Genomic DNA, 26,717 nt, shown 5'->3' with positions numbered 1-26,717 from the left:
TTCAGGGAAATGTTTTTGTTCCTTGGTCAACTCCAAAGTTTAGGATTTTGTTATAATGAAGAAATAAAAAAAAAATAAAATAACAATAATAACAATAATAATGCACCAAAAATGACCAAAGTTAGAAGAACCTTTCATTAAGCTGCATAAAATTCCATGTAATGATTTATTATTGTGTAATCACAAAGCATGTATACATTTTAAAAAATACAGTAAAATGTAGTTTCATGTGTATGCTATTTATTAAGTGGACTAAGACCCATGTTACCCATATTTATACGATGTATGGTTCCCAAATTATGGTGCACTCTGCACTTTGCAGCACACGGCTGCTGAACAGAAACATACAGAAAGAGACGACTGACTGTGAATATTGCCTGTAGAGTGTTTTTATTGGATGGAGTTTCAAATAGCTTGCAACTGTGTGCTTGGAAATACAAGGATATATCTGACCTTAAGACAAATTTCAGGCTTGTTTTCATCTGACAATAAAGTGAAATCAAATCAAATGAAATTTAAAATGAGTTACTAAAAACTTAATGCCTTGATTTAATTGCATATACTTGGTGTTGCCTCTCCAAGATCACAGAATACCGTACCCCCAGGTGCAATTCAGTTTCACAGATACCCTTCATCCTTTCACTAAGAATAAAAATCAAAGTATCAATATCATTCAATCCCTCTGACATTATTTTCCATTAATACATTGCACGCAGAAACACATGACACATGCAGGGGGGAGATGTTTTCACAAAAGTGGAGCTCTCTTTTTGTTGGCACGAGTCAACTGCCAGTTCTGCCAGTGGAGCCTGCTCTCCCGAATGCAGTGTCCAGTGTCTGTGCAGGTGTAGCCATAGGGACAGCAGTGCAACATGTTGCTGCAGCACACCGCCTGTGGAGAGGACAGAGGCAGCAAGGTATTACTGCTAACATCAACTGTAATTAAATAAAAAGTAGCAATACTGGCAGGACATGTAAATCCATCATTTGACTTTTTCCTCATTTATAATCTGAATTGTGCTATGGAGTAACATTAGCATTTCAAAACTGTCACCTTGTGTGTGTGTCTGTAATTTAAAGCTCAGATATTTTGTACCTGTGGCAGAGGACAGCATCCCCATACTCCTGATCCAGTTTCACAGCAGGTGTTTCCAGATGGACACTCTGTAACTCCGTCGCCACAGATAATGTTGGTCTCAAGCTCTGCCACAACATAACAGGAACATCACATTTAAAAATGTTATATAGCTAAGGACCTCGACATAAAACCAAACCTCTTATGAGAGTTAGGCAAGATGTTTTTGTACGGCACCTTTCACCAACAAGCTGGGATCAGCCTTGATGCTGGTGGTGGCTGGAAGCTTGGTGTACGCAGGGATCACCACGTCCCCTCTGATGCAGGTGGTCCCCTCACACTTGTAGTTGGATGGACAGCAGTGAATCCCATCAGTGCAGCACAGAGCCTAGAGAGAAGCAAGAGTGTGAGAGCTGTTTTCACATCATCCATCATGTTTTGCAGTTGTATGTGATTGTGCTGAAACAATCAATTCAGCTGCCCGCTGCTGCTGATAATCAAGTTATGAGAGCGGTGAGAGTGAACCACAACAGTCAAGTCGTGTGTCTGAAAACCAAAGCAATGAGCTGAAAGATCCTCCTTATGTTAAATTCAGACAAAACTGGAATTATTGTTCTTGGCCCCAAACAACTCAGAGACTCTTTATCTGATGACATAGTTTCTCTAGATGGCATTGCTCTGGCCTCTAGCACTACTGTAAGAAACCTCGGAGTAATATTTGATCAAGATTTGTCTTTTAATTCTCATTTAAAACAAACCTCACGGACTGCATTTTTTTCACCTGCGTAATATTGCGAAAATTAGGCCTATCCTGACCTGAAAACATGCAGAAAAATTGGTCCACGCTTTTGTTACCTCTAGGCTGGATTACTGTAACTCTCTATTATCAGGTAGCTCTAGTAAGTCCTTAAAAACTCTCCAGCTAATTCAGAATGCAGCAGCACGTGTACTAACAGGAACTAAGAAACAAGATCATATCTCTCCTGTTTTAGCTTCTCTGCACTGGCTCCCTGTAAAATCCAGAACTGAATTTAAAATCCTACTGTTAACTTATAAAGCTCTAAATGGTCAAGCTCTGTCATATCTTAGAGAGCTCATAGTGCCATATTATCCCACCAGAACTCTGCGCTCTGAGAACGCAGGGTTACTTGTGGTCCCTAAAGTCTCCAAAAGTAGATCAGGAGCCAGAGCCTTCAGCTATCAGGCTCCTCTCCTGTGGAATCATCTTCCTGTTGTGGTCCAGGAGGCAGACACCATCTCCACATTTAAGACGAGACTTAAGACTTTCCTCTTTGATAAACCTTATAGTTAGGGCTGGCTCAGGCTTGGCTTGTACCAGCCCCTAATTAGGGTGACTTAGGCCTAGTCTGCCAGGGGACCCCCCTATAATACACTGGGCACCTTCTCTCCTTCTCTCTCTCTCTCTCTCTCGTATCCTATTACTGCATCTTGCTAACTTGGCTTCTTCTCCGGAGTCTTTGTGCTCCACTGTCTCTCAGGTTAACTTATATCGCAGCGGTGCCTGGATGGTGTGATGTGTGTGGTTGTGCAGCTGCCGTGGTCTTGCCAGATGCCTCCTGCTGCTGCTGCCATCATTAGTCATATTTCTACTGTTATTATACACGTATGATTATTGTCACATATGTATACTGCCAGGTATTAATACAGACTTTCAACATATTATACCACAGTTGCCAGAATTATAATTATAATATTATTACTTTCATTAATGTTGTTGTAAGCTACTGTCATTACCGTCTGTCCTGCATCTGTCTCTGTCTCTCTCTGTCTCTGTCTCTCTCTCTCTCTCTCTCTCTCTCTCTCTCTCTCTCTATCTCTCTCTGTCTGTCTCATTGTGACATATGGATTACTGTTAATTTATCGTGTTGATCTGTTCTGTACGACATCTATTACACGTCTGCCCGTCCTGGAAGAGGGATCCCTCCTCAGTTGCTCTTCCTGAGGTTTCTACCTTTTTTTTCCCCGTTAAAGGGTTTTTTTTGGGGAGTTTTTCCTTATCCGCTGTGAGGGTCCAAAGGACAGAGGGATGTCGTATGCTGTAAAGCCCTGTGAGGCAAATTGTGATTTGTGATATTGGGCTTTATAAATAAAATTGATTGATTGATTGATTGATTGATTGATTGATTGATTGATTGAAATATGCTATAAAGTGCTGTAGAGCTGAGGGGAACTGCAGAGTCCAGCGATAATTCTCTCTGGGTTCACTAGAGGCCACTCTTTTCACCTCACATTTGATCCATTGTTCATACAAATACGTAGATTGTAGCTGCTTTAAGTGAGTTTGGAAACAAAAATGCCATACATTTGAAGGTTTCAGCTTTTCCAATGTCCAGATTTGCTGCTTTTCTCTACCTCATGTCTTCATAGGCTCAGTTCCTCTGACGAGTTGTAAGATGACACCCTGTGTTTGGGTCACTGAGAATTATTTGTTGTTACTTTATGACTTTTCATAGACTGACCAATTACGTGTTTCGCTGAAAAATAATTAAGGTAACACGGAGTTTAACCCTCCATAATCAGCATTTATAAGCAGTATATAATCAGTGATTACCTGGTTTATCAACTGTTCACACTTTAATTTAGTTATAAGCAGATATAAGTGTTTATTAATGTATTTTTCAACAACTATAACTCGCATGATTGCCTTTTGTTTTGAGTTTGGAGCGTGGGACAGCCAGTTGGTCCTGTTCATAAGACTTAAGTGATCTACTGATGATATACATGGATGGAGGAGATCACTGATGTATTCAGGTGCCTGACCGTACAGGGCTCTATACATGAGAACACGTATCTTGAAATGAATCCTAAACCTGATGGGAAGCCAGTGTAAAAAACAAAATGGGAGTGATGTGGGTTGACCTACTGGACCTGGTTAACAGCCTAGCAGCAGCATTCTGGATTATTTGAGGATGGTTCAGTGATAATTTGCTTTTTATTTATTTTGTTTAGCTCAGTTAAAATAAAAAAGAATAGAATTTATCTTTACAGTTCACTGGGGCTAGAACTTTGTCTTTGGCTTACTAAACACAAAAGACAACATTGTAAAAAGCAGTCAGATAGTCAGTAAGACAAGCATATAATGTCACTACAAAACACTACAACACATGAAATCAGATCATTGTCTGTCTGTGGTTTAAAACTCAGGTCAGCAGCAGAGCCACACCCCCGGAAGAAGATGTATCCAGTCTTTATAATGGAGCCGATGAACATGAAGCTTAGAAACAACGAATGACCAGGGGATAAATTAACAGGAGGGTCGATCGCATTATAAAAGGGGCCACTTAATCCAAAACAGAGTAGCAATGTGAGTTAAAGGTCTGAACGTAACACTCAACATGTGCTTTAAAAGACAATACTACATTTGGGTCAAAAGCTGCAGAAAATGTTTCGACAGTAAGGTGACCTAAAATGTGGGTGCACTTTAAACATTTACTTGCATGGCAGAAAATCAATGTTAAAAGATAGTCTGAATAAAACACAGTAATGATCAGTGAAAACGCGCTCTTCTGAACAAATGGAGTCAATATTTAAGCCATGTGTAAAAACAAGGTCCAGAGTGTGTCCCTTAATGTGTATGAAGCCAGACACATATTAAGTAAAGTTAAAAGACTCTGTGACATATAGAAAATCAGCTGCAAAGCTGCAAGCAACGTCATCTACTCAAATATTAAAATCACCCACCATAATAACTCTGTCCAACCTTATAATGAAGGATAAGTGATGTGAGTGTTCATATCCAGATGTTTTCACTGTGAGTTGAATTATCTGTTCCCTATGGTGATATAAACAGCTCATGAAATCAGATATATTGTACCTGTGGCAGAGGACAGCATCCCCATGATCCTGATGCACTTTCACAGCAGGTGTTTCCAGATGGACACTCTGTAACTCCGTCGCCACAGATAATGTTGGTCTCAAGCTCTGCCACAACATAACACCACATTTAAAAATGTTATATAGCTAAGGACCTCGACATAAAACCAAACCTCTTAAGAGAGTTAGGCAAGATGTTTTTGTACGGCACCTTTCACCAACAAGCTGGGATCAGCCTTGATGCTGGTGGTGGCTGGAAGCTTGGTGTACGCAGGGATCACCACGTCCCCTCTGGTGCAGGTGGTCCCCTCACACTTGTAGTTGGATGGACAGCAGTGGATCCCATCAGTGCAGCACAGAGCCTAGAGAGAAGCAAGAGTGTGAGAGCTGTTTTCATATCATCCATCCTGTTTTCCAGTTGTATGTGATTGTGCTGAAACAATCAATTCAGCTGCCCGCTGCTGCTGATAATCAAGCTATGAGAGCGGTGAGAGCGAACCACAACAGTCAAGTTGTGTGTCTGAAAACCAAAGCAATGAGCTGAAAGATGCTATAAAGTGCTGCAGAGCTGAGGGGAACTGCAGAGTCCAGTGATAATTCTCTCTGGGTTCACTAGAGGCCACTCTTTTCACCTCACATTTGATCCATTGTTCATACAAATACATAGATTATAGCTGCTTTAAGTGAGTTTGGAAACAAAAATGCCATACATTTGAAGGTTTCAGCTTTTCCAATGTTCAGATTTGCTGCTTTTCTCTACCTCATGTCTTCATAGGCTCAGTTCCTCTGACCAGTTGTAAGATGACACCCTGTGTTTGGGTCACTGAGAATTATTTGTTGTTACTTTATGACTTTTCATAGACTGACCAATTACTTGTTTTGCTGAAAAATAATTAAGGTAACACTGAGTTTAACCCTCCATAATCAGCATTCATAAGCAGTATATAATCAGCGATTACCTGGTTTATCAACTGTTCACACTTTAATTTAGTTATAAGCAGATATAAGTGTTTATTAATGTATTTACTGTGAGTTGTATTATCTGTTCCCTATGGTGATATAAACAGCTCATGAAATCAGATATTTTGTACCTGTGGCAGAGGACAGCATCCCCATGATCCTGATGCACTTTCACAGCAGGTGTTTCCAGATGGACACTCTGTAACTCCGTCGCCACAGATAATGTTGGTCTCAAGCTCTGCCACAACATAACACCACATTTAAAAATGTTATATACTGTAGGCAAGGGTCTTGACATAAAAATAAACCTCTTATGAGAGTTAGGCAAGATGTTTTTGTACGGCACCTTTCACCAACAAGCTGGGATCAGCCTTGATGCTGGTGGTGGCTGGAAGCTTGGTGTACGCAGGGATCACCACGTCCCCTCTGATGCAGGTGGTCCCCTCACACTTGTAGTTGGATGGACAGCAGTGGATCCCATCAGTGCAGCACAGAGCCTAGAGAGAAGCAAGAGTGTGAGAGCTGTTTTCACATCATCCATCCTGTTTTCCAGTTGTATGTAATTGTGCTGAAACAATCAATTCAGCTGCCCGCTGCTGCTGATAATCAAGCTATGAGAGCGGTGAGAGCGAACCACAACAGTCAAGTTGTGTGTCTGAAAACCAAAGCAATGAGCTGAAAGATGCTATAAAGTGCTGCAGAGCTGAGGGGAACTGCAGAGTCCAGTGATAATTCTCTTTGGGTTCACTAGAGGCCACTCTTTTCACCTCACATTTGATCCATTGTTCATACAAATACGTAGATTGTAGCTGCTTTAAGTGAGTTTGGAAACAAAAATGCCATACATTTGAAGGTTTCAGCTTTTCCAATGTCCAGATTTGCTGCTTTTCTCTACCTCATGTCTTCATAGGCTCAGTTCCTCTGACCAGTTGTAAGATGACACCCTGTGTTTGGGTCACTGAGAATTATTTGTTGTTACTTTATGACTTTTCATAGACTGACCAATTACTTGTTTTGCTGAAAAATAATTAAGGTAACACTGAGTTTAACCCTCCATAATCAGCATTCATAAGCAGTATATAATCAGCGATTACCTGGTTTATCAACTGTTCACACTTTAATTTAGTTATAAGCAGATATAAGTGTTTATTAATGTATTTACTGTGAGTTGTATTATCTGTTCCCTATGGTGATATAAACAGCTCATGAAATCAGATATTTTGTACCTGTGGCAGAGGACAGCATCCCCATGATCCTGATGCACTTTCACAGCAGGTGTTTCCAGATGGACACTCTGTAACTCCGTCGCCACAGATAATGTTGGTCTCAAGCTCTGCCACAACATAACACCACATTTAAAAATGTTATATACTGTAGGCAAGGGTCTTGACATAAAAATAAACCTCTTATGAGAGTTAGGCAAGATGTTTTGTACGGCACCTTTCACCAACAAGCTGGGATCAGCCTTGATGCTGGTGGTGGCTGGAAGCTTGGTGTGCAGGGATCACCACGTCCTCTGGTGCAGGTGGTCCCCTCACACTTGTAGTTGGATGGACAGCAGTGGATCCCATCAGTGCAGCACAGAGCCTAGAGAGAAGCAAGAGTGTGAGAGCTGTTTTCACATCATCCATCCTGTTTTCCAGTTGTATGTAATTGTGCTGAAACAATCAATTCAGCTGCCGCTGCTGCTGATAATCAAGCTATGAGAGCGGTGAGAGCGAACCACAACAGTCAAGTTGTGTGTCTGAAAACCAAAGCAATGAGCTGAAAGATGCTATAAAGTGCTGCAGAGCTGAGGGGAACTGCAGAGTCCAGTGATAATTCTCTTTGGGTTCACTAGAGGCCACTCTTTTCACATCACATTTGATCCATCGTTCATACAAATACGTAGATTGTAGCTGCTTTAAGTGAGTGGAAACAAAAATGCCATACATTTGAAGGTTTCAGCTTTTCCAATGTCCAGATTTGCTGCTTTTCTCTACCTCATGTCTTCATAGGCTCAGTTCCTCTGACCAGTTGTAAGATGACACCCTGTGTTTGGGTCACTGAGAATTATTTGTTGTTACTTTATGACTTTTCATAGACTGACCAATTACTTGTTTTGCTGAAAAATAATTAAGGTACCACTGAGTTTAACTCTCCATAATCAGCATTTATAAGCAGTATATAATCAGTGATTACCTGGTTTATCAACTGTTCACACTTTAATTTAGTTATAAGCAGATATAAGTGTTTATTAATGTATTTACTGTGAGTTGAATTATCTGTTCCCCATTTATTTTCTGTCAAGTACTTGACAGAAAATAAATGGATTAATGGGAGCTCTATCAGTGTGCGGATCATTTTCCTTGTTTGGTGCATCTTAGAAGTTTATGATCCAGCACCCTCTCAATAGTTGGGATGTGCGTGTTATTATCTTTTTTCCCTATGGTGATATAAACAGCTCATGAAATCAGTTATTTTGTACCTGTGGCAGAGGACAGCATCCCCATGATCCTGATGCACTTTTACAGCAGGTGTTTCCAGATGGACACTCTGTAACTCCGTCGCCACAGATAACGCTGGTCACAAGCTCTGCCAAAAAATAACACGAACATCAAATGTAAAACTGTGTCTATAATACAGTGAGATAAAAGTGAACCCCTTTTAAAAGTTAGGCAACAATTCAAAGCTAAGCCAATTCAGAGTGAAAAGACACAAAAATGCACAGAGACGAAGATACAAGAAACGCAAGACAGCATAAAAATAAGCAAAACAATGAGCTAGTATTTAGTTAAACAGATAAAACAGGAGAGTCAAAGTTATAGCACAGCCACAGTGCAAAGTATGAGTAAATAGTTCCATATTTCATTCAATAAGAAAGCAGTGACAACTAGAAAAATGTTACACCTTGATGTAAAAGAGCCATGAGATTGTTCCAGATATAAGGTGCACAGAAACTGACAACTGTTTCAAAGCCCTTCTGAGACATAAATATTCTTATGGTGATGGCAGGCCAATTTTGTATTTCTCTCAAAATAGATGCCAAAATTTCAGTCCATAATTACACCAAAATTTCTGGTTATTTCTGGTTACGTTAAATTGTTACTTTGAGTCCAAAAAACGTATTACTTTAATTATTTCTGTCTTATCCTCGTTTTACATGAGGAAATTTTGGCACATTCGATCAGAGTTGAATAGAAGAGGCCCAAGACCGGAGCTTTGGGGAACTCCATGTCATTTTTGTTCACTCAGATGGACAATTACACATTGACACAAAGTGGTCCCTGTCGTGCAGACAGGACTAGTTTAGGGCTCAGATAAATTCCCAGACTGTTTGCTCTGTTTACACTGTCAACATATTGATTTGGAAGTACCAGGATGCCTCTGGGATATCCTACTTCTGCTACGCTTTGTTTCTCAAAGCCCTTTGTAAACTTTGTTTTTAAATGTGCTTTATATATAGTAATAATTATTATTATAATTGTTATCATTTTACCTTTTTTGATGCAGGAGCGACTGTTTGCACTGCACTGATGGTTTTCAGGACAGCAGTGTTTCCCATCAGAGCAGGGGACTCCCTGTGAGGGGTCAGAAAATCACAAATAAAATAATGGAATCAAATGGCTCATGGATTCCCTCTTGTATCCATTTAACTCTACAATTCATAATTTCTTTAATGCACCATGAAGGCATCTATTTAAATTGTACAAGTCCAAATAGGTGTAATATTTAGACATCTAATATAGTCAGCTTTACTGGTCTCTGTACTGCATTATACATTGTTGTTGCAGAGCAATCCAGCAGATAACTTTACAACGTTAACAAAACACATTAAACGACAGTCTGATCAGAGCTGCAGTTTTTAAATGAAAATTTCCCACAATAGCTTTTGTAAAACAAATTTTGCATATGCACACATAATACCACCAGTATTACTGTGTGAGAGGTGACTCCACCATAGACTTCATGGTTTTGGTCTTTATTTACCTGCTCTTTTACTTGAGTTTGATTATTTGTTTCCTTAGGTTGTCACTTAAATAACCTTGTAGCACTCCTTTTTGCTGATAATTGTATCATTCTTTGAACAAGATTTGATTACCTGAGCTAGGGGACAGCAGCCAAACCTTGTCAAGGTCTTTAGACAGGAAAACTCAGGTGGGCATTGTGACTGATCAGGACATATGTTGCCGTCTTCTTCCCCCTTGTAAGCCATGATCATCCTGAAGGACTGCAGGGACAAAGTGGGAAAGGGAGCACTTGCCTTAATTACATCATTTTTTTTTTTTAATATACTATCATATAATCAATGGATGCCTGTGACTATTACTTTAGAGTGTCGTGGCTGATCAGCAGAGACTCTTTCCACCCAGGGGATGGACCCAGTAGAGATTAGACAGCTGGACGTGGCTATATCGCAGACTGCTCCCGCAGGACAGCAATGCATGTGATCCCCACAGCACTCAGCCTATGAGGACAGCAGTAGTAGGTACACTTTGACTACCAAAGTTTCAAACTGTTATCACATTAGCTAAATGATGCTTCAGCTTTTATCTGGCCCATAAGGTACTAAAACACCACAAAGCATGAAAAGTACGTCTGTAGCTTTAGTTCTTTTTATTTCAGAGTACAAGAGAATGGTTATCTCATATTTACATGTAACTATGTGCTGGACAAAAGGGTCAAAGTATTCTACTGAAGTTGAAGTACTATGACTTTGCTGTGGTTTATCTGCCCTACAACAGAGAGCAGTAAATACAGATGAGAAACAGGGGTTTAAAGTTTTCAGGCTGATAAAATGCCAATGCTTCATTTTATATCTATATTTTTTACTTATTATTGTCTACCTGAGCAAATGGGCAGCATTCATAGCCGTTGGCTGGGTCATTGCAGCAGGTTTGACCGTCTTTACAGCTTCCTCCATCTGGACACTCGTCAGCACCAACCAATGCCAGGAGAGCCCAACAGATCACGAACCACCTCTGCATCTGCACACAGGGGAAGACACACACAGATGTCATCAATGAAAGTGAAAGGTGTGCATGTGGAATCCTCCACTCTAATCAGAAAATACATGTTCGCATTCACTTCTGCTTATACTATCGGTCACAACCTCTACCCTTGAAGTATAATAAGCTTGCTCAGATATTTATAGATACCCATGAACTTGTGACTGTCAGTTGAAAATAATCCTGTCTGTCTGGTGATTTCAAACCTATTCCTCATATTTTTACAATTCATCTAAAAGGACTTCTTTGCCAAGCAGATATTATATTAGATTCTAAAAGCTAAATAAAAAGAGGTTTATTTTTCTCTTACCTTGAAGGGCTGATGTAAGCAGTCAGGTGTTTCTGAAGTGTCTCACCACCAAATAACACAAATGATAAACCTGCTTTGTCTTAAATACAAGCCTGGGGGGGGAGTCGGGGGGGCTTCGCCCTTTGCTAACAAAAGGATCAAAGCACCATAACAATCAAAGGGACCCCGCTCCTCGCCCTTTGCTAACAGAAAAGGACAAGGGGCGGGAACTTTGACATTTTACCACTAATCTGCTCCGCTGTGAGATTAGCTCAAAAAACATGTTCACCATGTATCCTCAATGGAAAATCCTGCAGAGAAATGTGCCATTAGCTCTCTAATGCTGCAATGTAACTTTTAACTGAAATGGGTGAAGACGCCACCCTATTTCACAATGACGCTGGCAGCTAAAGTAGAGGTGAGTTATATTAACTGGCTGAGCAAAATATTCCAGATGTTTCTCTCCACAGCAACACTTTCCCGCTCCTTCTGGGGGATCCCCAGGGGTTTCCAGGCCACATGAGATATATAATCCCTCCAGCACATTCTGGGTCTGCCCCGGGGCCTCCTATCAGTCGGACGTTCCTGGAAAACCTCTCACAGAAGGCAACCAGGAGACATCCTGATCAGATGCTGAATCACCTCAACTGACCCCTTCCTCAGTGCCTCCCAAACTCCTCCCATAACTGAGTTTTTGCTTGGTGGACCACCACAGCTGCAGCCCTTAGGGCCAACTGGTACCTGTATGCTGTTTCAGGAGACCCCTGGGCCAACCAAGCCTGAAAGGCCTCCTTCTTCGGCCTGATGGCCTGGTGGACTCCAGCAGGGTTTATTGGTTTCTGCCACATCAGGCACTAATGACCTTCTGACTACAACTTTTAGCAGCCACCTCCACAATGGGAGCTTTGAACATGGCCTACTTGGATTCCATTTCCCCAACCTCCCATAGGATACATGAAAACTGGGGAGTTGAAGACCTTGCGGACAGGGGCCTTGGCCAGACTTTCCCAGTTCACCCTCACTACATGCTTGGGTTTACCAGGTCTGTCTGGCAGCCTCCCCTGCCATCTGATCCAACTCACCACCAGATGGTGATCAGCTCTGCTTCTCTCTTTACCTGAGTGTCCAAGACAGACAACTGCAGATCTGATGAAACGACCACAAAGCCAGTCATTGATCTTTGGCCTAAAGTGTTCTGGTACCAAGTATACTTATGAATCACCCTATGCTCAACATGGTGTTCATTGTGGCCCATCCATGACTAGCAAAGAAGTCCAATAATATAACACCACTCAGGTTCAGATCAGGCAGGCCGTTTCCATCCACTCATCCCCCTTCACATTTCTCCGTCATTGCCCACGTGAGTGCTGAAGTACCCCAAAAGAACTACTGAGTCTCCGGCTGGCACCCTTTCAGGGACACCCCTGGAGACTCCAAGAAAAGGCCGGGTACTCATAACTGCTGTTTGGTGTATAAGCACAAACAACAGTCAGAGACCCCTACTCAGCCATTCAAAGTCACATCATAGCAACCCTCTCATTCCTCGGGGAGAACTCCAACACAGCGGCACTCAGCCAGGGGCACGTGAATATCCCACACCTGCCTGGTGCCTGTCATCCTCTGGCAACTCCAGAAAAGTTGAGAGCCCAGCCCCTCTCCAGGAGTTTGGTTTCAGAACCAGTGCTATGCATAGAGGTGAGCCAAACTCTATCTATAGAGATAAGGTTCCATGTCCCTAAAGTCAGTCTGCGATGCCAAGGGTCAGCACACCTTGGTCCTCGCCCCTGCGCGCTGCCTGTCACACAATGCACGTGACCCTGATGCCTATCCCTGCGGATGATGGGTTGCATGGCAGTGCCTTCATGTAATTCCTTCAAGTTGAGCCCAACCGGGTCCAATGGCCTAAGGCCTGGCCACCAGACTCTTGCTGGTCAGCCCCAACCCAGGTATTCATAAAGCACCTGTAAAAAAAGTGTTACAAAGTACTTTGACAAACAAAGCAAAGTAGGAGCAGGATATCCTAGAAGCATCCTTGTACTTACTACTGAAAAAAAACATGTTGACAGTACAAACAAAGCAAACTGTCTGGAAAATTGTCTGAGACTTTCTGGCATAGCCCTAAACTGGTAGGGACTACTTTGTAATTATACATCTGAGTGAACAAAAATGTGGTGTGACGTGAAGCTCCCCAAGGCTCCAGTCTCAGGCCTCTTCTGTTCAACTGTGATTGGATGTGCCAAAATTTCCTCCTATTAAACAAAATTCAAATCATACTTACTTAAAATTATTGAAAAATAAATGCTACTAGAATCAAAGGATGGAAATAACCCTTTCAGCACGAATATGGCTTGTGCTTGGGATAAAAGCTACATTTTGTGCTTTTTTACAGAAAAGTATGCATTTTTGTTTCACACAGTATGCAAATTAACTGTAACGTAACTAAAATATTAATACGCTTTATTTCTCAATTTATTGTCAGTTGTCAGCAAATGTGTTTGTGTGTTATTTTTTTTTAAATGAACTTGTGTCTTGATGAACCTCCCTCTACCTCCTGCAATGTTGTGTAATGAAGATGAGGATGACAGAAAGACCCAAAACAATTTGTGGTGAAAGAAGTGTCAGTATTCAGATCCTTTACACAAGTTAAAGTACTAATACCACACAGCGAAAATACTCCACCACCAGTAAAAGTTCTGCATTCAAAGCCTTACTTTGTGTAATGAATGTGACAGGTGACAGGAGGACCCCAAATATCCTCTTGTTTTGGGACACATTTGCTCAATGGTGGAAGAAGTATTGAGATCCTAATCCCAAACAAGGAATATTGAACTACTAGTAGAAGCCCTGCATTCAAAGCCTCACTTCATTCAAAGTATGTTATCAGAAAAGTGCACTTAAGATATGAAAAGTAAAAGTGCTCATTGTGCAGTAAAATGTTCCCTATCAGTGTTTTACTATTACATATGATGGTTTTCCATTAATCTTACTGCTGCATTAATGTGTAATCTTCATTTTACTGCTGTAGATGTTTAAGGTTGTACTCATTTGAACTCCTTTATATACTGTTGGGTAGTTTAATCTACAGCGATGCATCATATTCTATAAGATCATCATATGTTTGTAGCGTAACTGTCTTTAAGAACCTCGTATCTTTAGTGAACTTTTCATGGTGTCACAATAAACAGCCCTGTTTAAGCTTTGTGACGATGCATTTTCCAACTGATGCAAGAGGGGTTTTAAAGCTTTTATTTAGTTTAGACTTTCAAGTAGCATGTAACTGTGCACTTGGAACAATAAGGATCTATCTGATTTTAAGACAAACTTCAGAATTGTTTTCTGACAATACAGTGAAATCAAATCAAATTGAATTTAAAATGAGTTATTAAAAACTTAAAGGGATGGTTAAGTTTTTTTTAAGTGGGGTTGTATGGGGTATTTATTCGTAGACAGTTTATTATAAACAGTAGATGTCAGTCGGCATGACCTTAGTTCCGGGAAGCAGGCTGGAGTAGACATGGAAGCTAAGCAATATGGAGAGGTCAGCAATGATATGTATTTAAGCCTTCTAAAAGAAGATCCACCTAAAAACAAAAAATCTGTTTTAGTTTAAGTGTATGCTATATTGAGAATATTTTCACTGCATTACCTTAATATCAGACAGTTGCCTCAATCTGTTAGTTCGTAAGTGTTATGGTATGACTTCAGCAACAGGGTTAATTTGGATTCACCAAAAGCACCAATCACACCAACAAAGTAACTGATTGAGGCAGCAATAGACCAACAGCTCCTCTGGTTAGCATACTAAAATGACTGTTTTTCTCAGTGGAGTCTGGCTTTAAAGAGAGTGATATAATGGCTTCATTTTCCTGTTGGAAATCACTGTCTGACATTAAGGTAAAGTAGTGAAAATACTCTCAATATAGCATACACCTAAACTGATATTGGTCTTTTTAGGTGGGGCTTTCTTTAGGTGACCTTGTCCACCAACGTGTGTTGCTTAGCTTCCATGCTGGACTCCTGCCTGCTTTTCTAAACTGGGGGCATGCTGACTGACAACTACTGTATGTAATATACTGTCAATGGATAGTAAACCCATACAACCTCAATTCAAAAAACCTGTATGATCTCTTTAATGCCCTGATCTAGTTGCATATAGTGGTTGTGGTATCTCCAAGGTCATAGAACAGAAGTGCAATTAAATTTCACAGTGCCCCTTCACCTTTTACTAACAACAAAGCATTTAAAAATTATCACAAAATCCCTTTGATATCCATTTTCATTAGTGCAGTGCATGCATAAACAAATGACAGTGCAGGGGAGACATTTTCACAAAAGTAGAGCTCTCTTTTTGTTTCCAAGGAACACGTGCCAGTCCCGCCAGTGGGGCCTGGTGCCCTGCTCGCAGTCTCCAATGTCGGTGCAGGTGTAGCCAGCTGGACAGCAGTGCAACATGTCGCTGCAGCACACCGCCTGTGGAGAGGAGAGTGAAAGGAAGGTATTACCGCTAACACCATCAACTTCATCAAGTTGCAATAGTACAGTATAAAAATATTCCTATACAAGTACATAACGGACAGAAGTACAAATGTAAATAATTATTAGCAGCAAATCTGACAAGGTATCAAAAGTACAAGTACTCAATATAGCTGCTCTCAGAGTGTTGTATTATTATACACCACATAAGCAGCATTTTAATGTTGTAGCCAGGCTAGCTGTTTCCCTGTTTTCAGTATTTGTGCTAAGCTAAGCTAACCAGCTGCCTGCAATACCTTCATATTTACCATACAGACATGAGAGTAGCATCAATCTTCTCATCTAACTCCAGTCAAGGAAATAAATAAGAACATATACCAAAATGTTGAAGTATTCCTTTAAAGGTTAAGGTTTTGACTGTATATCATACATTAGGCATTGGACAGCAGCCCCATGTAGTAGTGGAGGTCCTGCAGCAGGTGTTTCCATCTGGACAGCTGGTCTGTTCATCACACTGGACGTCTTTGTGCTCTGAGGGATTGGGCGGGGGTTGATGCTCGACTTGATACACTGGTATTAGTGGCACAGTCTCCAGCTGCAGCATGATGACCTTCTGGCAAGAGTTTGAGGCCATGTTACAGGTGTAACCCTGTGGGCAGCAGTGCTCCTTATCTGGGCAGCACACAGCCTGCAGACAAAACACACAAGGGTTGTGGAAATGGCATCCCTCGTTTTACATAAGCAAACTTTGACATCGCACATATACTGATACTGTGTCTTATACAGCAATCTCTCCAGTGCTCACATTTGGCAGCGGGCAGCAGCCCCAGTCGCCTGTCGGCAGCTGGCAGCAGGTGGTGTGTTCGGGACACTGGGTCTGCTCTTCGCACTGCACAGAGCTGGGGTCAGCCTCGTTGCTGATGGTGGCTGGAAGCTTAGTGTACCAGGGGATCACCACTTCCCCTTTGATGCACGAGGTTTGGCTCTCGTCGCACTTGTACTGGTTGGGACAGCAGTGGTTCCCATCAGTGCAGCACACAGCCTAAGAAGAAGTGAGAGTGGGAGTGCTACTTTCACATCATCCATCCTGTTTTACAGTTCTTCTTTTAAATGATTAAATATAAAATGGTGACAAACATGGGTGATATTCTACAAGCAAATGTTCACTATTGAATATGTAACTTCTAACTGTGAAAGTGCTCAAATAATCAACTCAGCTGCTTGCAACTGCTGATTATATGAGAGTGAACCAAAACAGTAGGGTGTGTGCTGGAAATCCAAAGCAATGAGCTGATAGATGCTAAAAAGCTCTGCAGAGCTTTAAATGTATGAGCTGGCTAGCAACTGCAGAAAGAGAGGCTGCTGGGAAAATGGCATATTGTTTTTACATCAAAGTCAGTTAATTAAGCGTTTATTTCAACCAAGTTGGTGAGACCATCATAAAACATATACCCTGGTGATATTTCAAGATGGTATGAAGGCATTAAAAAAATAGATTCATATGTGTTTTTGTGTGTGTGTGTGTGTGTGTGTGTGTGTGTGTGTATTTATATAGCACAGAAGATCTATACAATCAGTACAGTTTCAAGGGGGCACCCAAGATTAGAGTCACCAATTCAGTATCTGTCCAAATGTCTCCCCTTTTGTTCCTGAGATATGATGTTGTGTAATGGGCAGACAGTGTTTTTGCAGAATATTATGATGTCACAGTGAAGGTGACCTTTAATTTTTTGGATATAAAATGTAATCACTTTTTACATTACACAGACATTTTAGCAAAATTTTGTTAGCATTAGCTTATGAATTCTTGAGTCATGGCCAAAAACATTTTTTGAGGTCACACTTACCTTGACCTTTGACCACTGACCATCAAACTCTAATCAGTTTATTCTTATGTCCGAGTAATCGTTTGTGCCAAATTTAAAGAAGGTCTCTCAAGACCTTTTTGAGATATCGCATTCATCACAACAAAACTGATGCAAGGTCACAGTGACCTTGACCTCTGACCACCAAAATCTGATCAGTTCACCGTTCAGTTCAAGTGGATGTTTGTGCCAAGTTTTAAAGAATTCCCTCATGGCGTTCTTGAGATATTATGTTCACGAGAATGCAACAAATGAGGTCACAGTGAACTTGACCTTTGACCACCACAAAACAAATCCGTTTATTGTGAAGTCCAAGTGGACATTTGTGCCAAATCTGAGGGAATTCCTTCAAGGTGTTCTTGAGATACCCTTGTTCACGAAAAAACCGAACGGACAACCCGAAAACATAACGCCATCGGCCACAGCTTGCTGGCACAGTGGCATAAAAACGTAATGCTTTCCTTTAACACTTCCTGTTTAGCATTTATAAGCAGTATATATTCACTGAGTTCATGTTTTATTGCACAATATTTTATAGTTAGAAGCTGATGTAAGTTTTGAGTAACGTAGCTGTCAACAATTTTTTCTCTTATAGGCACCTATCAGTGGGTGCAGGTGTTCAAATAAATAATGAAGGACAATATAGTGAAAAACAAGTGTAATAATATAAAATATGTCTGACATTAATTGTCCTTATAGCTGCGTTATAGTGTAATAAACCATTTATTAAATGTTTAAAGGGGTTAAAGTAAAGTGTTACCATAATCTATGACAAAAATAGTAATTAGTCATAATCATGTTATGCTATGAGGTGTTAAAATTCTTAATACTGCAGCTTTAAACAGGATAGGTGTTTTAATTGAGGTCATTGCTCACCTGTGGCAGTGGGCAACAGCCCCACTTTTGAGACGAGGTCATGAAGCAGCAAGTAGCAGACTGAGGGCAGCTGGTGTGGGGGTCACACTGAATGCTCCCCACCTCTTTATTCTCCTCATCATCGTCGTCATCATTGTTCTCTGCTTTTGTTACCTCCTCTGTCTCAGGCTCCTTCTTCTCGTCTTGCTTTGAGCTTGTTGCCTGATCTTGGGTCATGGGGGCCACTGTAGTGGGTGCTGCCGTAGCAAAAGCAGGTATCTTCTGCTCCATGGGCGTTGAACCTGAGGCGCCATCACAGGTTTCTTCTGCCAGGTTACAGGTGGTGCCAGTAGGGCAGCAGTGCACGTGGTCTTCACAACAGACCGCCTTTGAACAAAGTGACAAGAATACTTTCAGTGACAAAAATTGTTGGATGTATGAATTTGCATGAGGAGAGAGGTCTGTCAGTGTAGGCAAAGACAAGTTCAAGTGCAGACTAAACCAGTGAGAGTGTGAAAAGTGGTCAAATACACTACATTACTTTCGGTGCTTATTTGTTTCCTTGTTGAGAGTTGGCTGAGAAGATTGATACCACATTAATGTCCGTACTGTAAATATTTAGCTACAGCTAGCAGCTGGTTAGCTTAGCTAGCCTGGCTGTGTCCAAGGGTAACACAATCTCCCTAACAGCATCTCTAAAGCTCTTTAATCAACACATTATGTTCTTTGTTTGTACTCATCTGTACAACCACCAGTTTCCAGTCTCTTGCTGCCTTCAAATGGGGTCGTGTTTACCATGTTCACGAGAAGAGCCCATAAGAACACCCACCTCATTTGGTATTCACAACCTTGTGAGGTAATATACTGTAATTTTAGTCGTGTAGAGTTCTTTGTAAGTTTTTTACATGTCCGAACGGCATATAAATCTTGGCTCTGTGTGTTTACCTCAGGCAGAGGACAGCAGGCCCACTCTCCTGTTGTGGTCTTGCAGCAGGTGGATCCATCAGGACAACTGTAGGTGGAGTCACACGTAACATCCCCCACCTGTGCATCCTGTCTGGGGATTGTGGGTACCTTCTGGACCCACGGCACAGAGCATGTGTCGTCATCGCAGGTCTGGGCGACCAGGTTACATTTCTTACCTTTTGGGCAGCAGTGAAGCATATCTTCACAACAAACAGCCTGATCAGAGAGACAATAAACAATGAATACACTGGCAAAGCTCTTAACATGAAAGTTAGGACTGTGTAAAAACTGGCAGCCAAAATCGTACCTCTGGCAGAGGACAGCAAGCCCAGCCACCCTCTTTGGTTTTACAGCATGTGGTACCATCTTCACAGGCTACTGTATCATCGCAGGGGATATCGTTGCCTGGAAAAAATACCAATATTGAGGTTTCTTATATCTGAAATCTGTTGTCACGCTGAGAAAAAGTAAACATTTTGAAGGATAAGAACACTGCTTTGGGCAGCAGTGGTATAATAAGGTGACCTATCCTGACAGTTTGTTTTTGTAACCCCACTATTGCACCTTGAAAACATTCATATGGACCTTTAAAATACGGTAATGATAACTGTGGTCATAAAAAGTACAGCGTAGGTTACATTAGGCAATACTGTGGATAATTTATCTCCTATTTGTTGTCTATCTCTGACTGTCAGCCCGCAGACATTGTTTGGACAATGTGCTCTATCTAATTAATTTTAGGAGAAGGAACTGCTGGGGAGAGGAATGGAAGTAACCATTGTAATTTTATAATAACCATTCAATGTTCAATTTAAAGGTACCCCGTAGAATTTTTGACCACTGGTAGCACTATGGAGTTTTTATGGGTGTCAATTTCAGGCCACCAGGAGGTGTGCCAGGCTTTGAAGCCAATTTCTGAGGTGGCCAAAGAGCAGAATTACAACTCTCGAGTCCGTCACTTGATGCCATTGAGCCCAAAAGGACTTTTTCCTATAGACTTACAATGGGAGAGAGACATCTTTAAATCAGTGGATACATTTTTGTGAGCGTCACAACCCCCGCAAAATGACTCGTTCCACTATCAGGATTTCATCCATTCAATCTGATAACATTTGGAAAGTCAAGGAGAGCTGCAATCATTTCATTCCCATTCAAGTTAGCAGAGCGCTAAACAGGACGTAGCCGACTTGGCCGGCGGAAGTCTCTAGTGCGCTTTCTCTTTGGGCTCAATGATGCCTAAGCAGCGCCGATCATCAGGGGATTTCATAACATAGAAATAAAGTTTTTTTGCCTCATGCGCCACTGAACAGCTTTCATAGGAATGAAAGGGGTCCCGTCTTCAATGCTTTATCCAGGTTTCCTTATACATCCATAGTCAACTCACATCCTGCTTTCGGTTTTACACTTTTATTCTGATGGACAGCTGGGGGACACAATGGTTTTTGCTATTCTTTATACGTGCTGTTTGTATACACATGCGCAACACATCATGTGTTTGGATTTCCATGAGCCCACAAGATACATGGATAATGCTGCAAAGACATTTTAAAAACGTTTTTTCAGATGTTTTATAACCTTTCTTAATGTCTTTAATTTGGCTGCTGTTAAAGTTTGTTTGCACTGATATGCTTTAATTATCATGCGTTGCGTTCTCCTTTACAGCATTCAATAGAAAACCTTTTTTGGGAACACAGAGAGCCTACATACAGTTTATATTGTTTTGGGGTGAACTATTTCTCTAATGCAGCAAGAAACACAGCAAGACCCCAACAAAGGCATGGGTGAAGAAGACTGCTAACAAGCAAACATGGATGTAAACCAAGCAGGATTTAAAATGTATTGAAACATTTTGTGAAAATGGAAATATACTCAATGAATTTGTTAGACACACGAGAGAAACTTGGAATATAAACATAACTTTTGTTTGTTTACATGCAACCTCTTTATCTAACTAAGCTGGCCACTACTGAAACATACTCCCACAGGAAGAGATGCAATCTTTTAAAATATGTTTTTTTGTGTTTTCAGCAGGACACCAGCCATGCTGATGCTTTAAAAATGTTTCTTCAACTTCTTGCATCTGTTTACCAAAATACTTGTATGCTTCATTACCGATATGATTACTGATGTCAAACTATCATACCTACAGTACTGCATACAGGAAGAATGCTGTACTTTTTTTAGCCACAGCAGACATTTTGTATAGCAGGAAGTGCTGCAAAATAATTAGCAGTGCCAGTAAGTCATGCACTCACTGACAAACCTACATTTCATGGAATGAAGCCAAAATTAATTTTATTAAATCAAAGCATCTGCTATAAGCAGTGGTGGAGGATGTAATGTAGTAATACTATGGTGTAGAAATACTCTGTGACAAGTGAAAGTCCTGCATTCATGTACCAAAAGTAAAAGTACTAATTATGCAGAATCACGTATGTTACTGGATTATTGATACGTTCATGTGTTCATCACTTAAATGTTGCAGCTGGTAACGGTGGAGCTACTTTATACACTACTAGGTAACTCAATCTGTAATAATACATCATCATTCATTAGTTGATTTGTATTTTTTATTAGAAATCTAAATCGCTTTCCCTCTGAGATGTAGTGAAGTAGAAGTAGAAGTATAAAGTAGCATAAAATGGGAAAAACTCAAGTACAAATACCTCAAAATTCGACCTAAGTACAGTATTAAATTATATTTCACCACTATCTATAACAAAGGTCTGTTGTTGACTTTGTACATTTGATGATCAGAAACTACTCGGTAGACTAAAACTTGTGCGTCCAGTCATGCTCTACTTCAATTTTAGGTGTGTTCTTTTTCTATATACTTTGATTCACGATGAACATCTCACCTGCAGCTGCCTTTGTGGTGGTTGACACAGACACTTCATTCTGTGAAGGAGGAACTTCATTTACTGTGGTGACCTTAGGGGTTTTTTCTGAGCCACCATCAACAGCAGTCTCTGCAGTGACTTTTTCACCTTCTGAGAGTGGAAGCACACACAGATTGAACACACACACACACACACACACACACACACACACACACACACACACACACACACAGTATCAGACAATGATTAAAAAAATGAGGAAGTAAGTTTCACAGGAACAGAAACACGCATCTGACCTTTCTGGTTCTCCCAGTCTGCTCTTATCCTGGCAGGGAGTTTGGCCCACATTGGCGTTTGTTTTTTGGTAGATAATGAAATACATTTGGACTGTTCCACATCACAGGTACTGTCTTCAGGACAGCAGTGTGTCTTATCCTCACAGCACACAGCCTGTTTAGATGACATAGACACATGGAGTATCACCTCAGAACCATACATGATAAGACACCATAAAGTCACTATAACTGCACATCCAGGCAGGACATGCAAATAGATCATTTGACTTTATCCTCATTCATATTCTCAATTATGCTATGGAGTAACATTTGCATTTTACAGCTGTCACCTTTTGTGTGTCTGTAATTACAATATCAGACATGATGTACCTTTGGCAGGGGACAGCATCCCCACTTTCCCTCTGGGGTTTCACAGCAGGTGGTTTCATCTGGACACTCTGATATTCCGTCACTGCACAGAACTGTGGTCACAAGCTCTGCCACAACATAAAAAGAATATCAAATTTAGAAAATGTACAAATTTATTTGCACAGCACATTTCAACAACAAGCTAATTCTGGCAAATCAAAACAGCTGAACGGAAGAGGCCCAAGGCTTGAGCCTTGGGGAACTCCATGTCATTTTTGTTCACTCAGATGTACCCATTTACCTATTGACACAAAGTGCTCCCTGTCCTGCAGAAAGGACCAGTATAGGGTTGTGCCAGAAAGTCCCGGTCAGTTCGCCAAACTGTATGGTCTAATATTGTTGTGTTAGTAAGTACCAGGATGCTTCTGGGATATTGTGCTTCTGTTTTGCTTTGTTTGACAAGCTCTTTGTAAACTCTGCTTTAAATACAATGCTACATTTATAAAATTACCGTTATTATTATCATGAAGAGTTTCACCTTTTTCGATGCAGGAGCGGCTGTCTGCGCTGCACTGATGGCCCTCAGGACAGCAGTGTTTCCCATCAGAGCAGGGGACTCCCTGTGAGGGGTCAGAAAATCAAACTAAAACTTAGAATCAAATAGCTCATTGATTTTCTATTACAGCCATTTTACTTTACAATTCATGAATGTTTTTTTTATAAAGCAACAAGACCTCAATCTTAATTGTACAACTCCAAATAGGTGTAGTAGTTAGACATCTAAAGGCGCCATATAGTCAGCTTTACTGGTCTGTTGTGACGCAATCCAAGCAAATAACTTTACAGGAAAACACATCAAACTCCAGTCTGGTCAGAGCTGCAGCTTTTAAATGAATATGTCCCACAATAGCAGAAATCACTGTCTGTTAAAAGTGAAGTGAAAAAGTTTAGTTTGTTAACCAAACCAGCAAAGATCCTCTTTGTGACAGGAAGTAACTGGGCTTTTGGAAAAAAAAAAAAAACACTTTTGCACATCACACATAATGTCACTAGTATTACTGTAGGAGTGGTTAAATAATGGACTATTTTTTGTTTCACTACATTGTCGCTTTAATGAACTTGTAGGTGTGGTTGTTTCCTCCTTTTTCTTGATGAATGTATCATTCTTTGAACAAGGTTTGATTACCTGAGCTAGGGGACAGCAGCCAAACCTTGTCAAGGCCTTTAGACAGGAAAACTCAGGTGGGCATCGTGACCAATCGGGACAGATGTTGTCGTCATCCTCCCCCATGTGTGTCTTGATCATCCTGAAGGACTGCAGGGACAAGGTGGGAAAGGGGGCATTCGTCTTATATATGTTGAACTCTCACTCAACACTTTATCATAAAAGCAACAGATTTCTATGAGTATTACTTTAGAGTGTCGTGGCTGATCAGCAGAGACTCTTTCCACCCAGGGGATGGACCCAGTAGAGTTCAGACAGCTGGACGTGGCTGTATCGCAGACTGTTCCCTCAGGACAGCAATGCATGTGATCCCCACAGCACTCAGCCTATGAGGACAGCAGTAGTAGGTACACTTTGACTACCAAAGTTTCGAACTGCTATCACATTAGCTGAATGAGGCCTCAGCTTTTATCTGGCCCATAAGGTACTAAAACACCACGAAGCATGAATAGTACCTCTGTAACTTTCATCCTTTTTATTTTACAGTACAAGAGAATGGTTATCTCATATTTACATGTAACTATGTGCTGGACAAAAGCGCCAAAGTATTCTACTCAAGTTGATGCACTATGACTTTGCTGGGGTTTATCTGCCCTACAACAGAGAGCAGTAACTGCAGATGAGAAACAGCTTCATTTTATATCTGTATTTTTTACTTATTATTGTCTACCTGAGCAAATGGGCAGCATTCATAGCCATTGGCTGGGTCATAGCAGCAGGTTTGACCGTCTTTACATCTCCCTCCATCTGGACACTCGTCAGCACCAACCAGAGCCAGGAGAGCACAACAGATCACAACCCACCTCTGCATCTGCACACAGGGGAAGACACACACACACACACACACACACACACACACACACACACAGGCAATCAATGAAAGTGAAAGGGGTGCATGTGGAATCCCCCTCTCTACTCGGAAAATACATTCACTTCTGCTTACACTCTCAGTCACAACCTCTACCAGGAAGTATAATAAGCTTGCTCAGATACTTATAAATATCCATGAACTTGTCACTGTCTGTAAAAAAAAAAATATCTTGTCTATTCGGTGATTTCAAACCTATTCCTTAAAGGGAAACAAAGGTATTTTTCAACCTGAACCCTTTCCTCATATTTGTGTGTCTAAGTGACTAATAGAAAAAACAACTTTTGAAACTGGTCTAGTGTTGCGTGAGAGGGCCGCAGCCAGCAGTGTAACAGGGCATTTGTGCAACATCAGGTAACATAAGTTATTGTTTTTGCAACAGACAGGCTCAGACAGTTTTTTAAGTGTCTGACAACATTATGGAAAGGATCCCTACAGAGATAGCTCTTGTTGTGAAAGAGTAAGATCATTTTTGTTTAACCAGAAACAGCCACAAAATCATTATTGGTAAACTCACCAGATTCCATTTAAATTATTAGTCATTTTAGACTGTATATCGACAAAGCACATTTTCACATCTATCTGGGTAAATCAAAGGTTTATTTCAACCAAACCAGAGTTGGTTGTTGGAACAGCTAAAGGATGAACCAAGATGGTTATTGAGAGTTTTAATTTGGTTTCTGGTGACTTTGAATGAAGGTGTTTTAGGATGATAAAATTATTATTAAATTGAATGGAGTTTGGTGATGCTGGTGATAGTTATTACAGGGCTGTTTCTTGTTAATATAAAGGATATTGCTCTTTAACACAAAGGACTATCTCTGTAGTTATCCTTTAATAACTATCTGAGACTGTCAGTGGCAAAACAAGCACTTACAGTGGATGTAAACTGCTGATGCACAATAGCCCATTAGTATTACTTTCAGCCTGTTTCTCCACTGGCAGCTTCAGCCCACTCGCTCAATGGCCTACTGGACATATTCCAAAGTGTTGCGTCCATCAGTCAATTAAACACAAAAACATGTGACAACAGGGTTCAGGTTGAAAAACACGGAAGTAATTCTGTACATTACTGGGTCTGAGTCATACACTGAACAAAATAACAAAAATGCAAATAACATCTGAGACTCTGCTCAGTCTTCCTTTATTTCCTGAAAGTAGAATAGTTCCTCTTAAAGGTTTGTTCCTGATTTTTATTCATTGTGCAATGAAACGCAAGTCAAACACAATATGTGTTAACATAACATACATCTATCCTCTTTCACTTTCACAAGGAAAGGCGCTTTGCACAAGAAAATCAGAGTGAACGATACACGTTTTACACACCGGGGATTCTTATTCTCAACAAAAAGAAACGCAATAAGCAATGTAAAACTAAAAGAAATAAATAATGTAAATGTGTTAATCACTGTTTAACATCTTTACAATTGGTCTAAAAGGACGCATTTGCTAGCAAGTGTTATGTCAGATTCTAAAGGCTGTAAGAAGAAGACATTTATTTTGCTCTTACCTTGCTCAAAGACTGAGGAGCTGTGTTTCAGAAGTGTCTGCTCACCAAAGGACACAGATGATAGACCTGCTTTGTCTTGAACACGCCTCTAAAATAAGAGAGTCAGACAGAGAGGAGAAGGAGGAGAGATAGAGAGAGAGAGATAGGTTCCCACTTTGCCTGAATACCCTGCAGCGCCTCTCCTGGTCCTTTACATTAACTCAGCATTTCTTTAAATTAAATTAGGCTGATAAAGTTGTAGAGTTGCTCCTGCTGAGCTGTTTACTGCATTAAACAAGTTGTAGAAAAAACCGGTTTACAGCAACAGCTGCGGCGCACCACAGCA

At 40.8% G+C, this 26,717-nt stretch overlaps 1 protein-coding gene across 1 annotated transcript; it reads right to left on the bottom strand.

Annotated features, from left to right (window-relative positions):
• Positions 1–580: 580 nt before the first annotated feature.
• Positions 581–26,655, bottom strand: grna (granulin a). The gene is made up of 30 exons (XM_049561505.1): positions 26,393–26,655; positions 24,685–24,825; positions 24,203–24,340; positions 23,976–24,104; positions 23,328–23,409; positions 22,811–22,917; positions 22,442–22,595; positions 22,164–22,295; positions 19,613–19,710; positions 19,285–19,521; positions 18,361–18,726; positions 16,425–16,661; positions 16,050–16,307; positions 15,475–15,616; positions 11,168–11,208; positions 10,696–10,836; positions 10,179–10,316; positions 9,951–10,079; positions 9,348–9,429; positions 8,337–8,443; positions 7,391–7,456; positions 7,310–7,358; positions 7,096–7,202; positions 6,216–6,366; positions 6,001–6,107; positions 5,121–5,271; positions 4,911–5,017; positions 1,313–1,463; positions 1,097–1,203; positions 581–892 (listed from the first exon to the last, which is right to left on the bottom strand). Exons 2-30 carry the CDS (start codon positions 24,823–24,825, stop codon positions 749–751), a joined length of 3,999 nt encoding a protein of 1,332 aa, XP_049417462.1. The 5' UTR covers positions 26,393–26,655; the 3' UTR covers positions 581–748.
• Positions 26,656–26,717: the final 62 nt, after the last annotated feature.

Source organism: Epinephelus fuscoguttatus, linkage group LG19, assembly GCF_011397635.1.
Source record: "Epinephelus fuscoguttatus linkage group LG19, E.fuscoguttatus.final_Chr_v1".
Lineage (NCBI taxonomy): Eukaryota > Metazoa > Chordata > Actinopteri > Perciformes > Serranidae > Epinephelus > Epinephelus fuscoguttatus.
The sequence above is the reverse complement of the archived record's forward strand: the minus strand, read 5'-3'. Positions and strand labels throughout refer to the sequence as shown.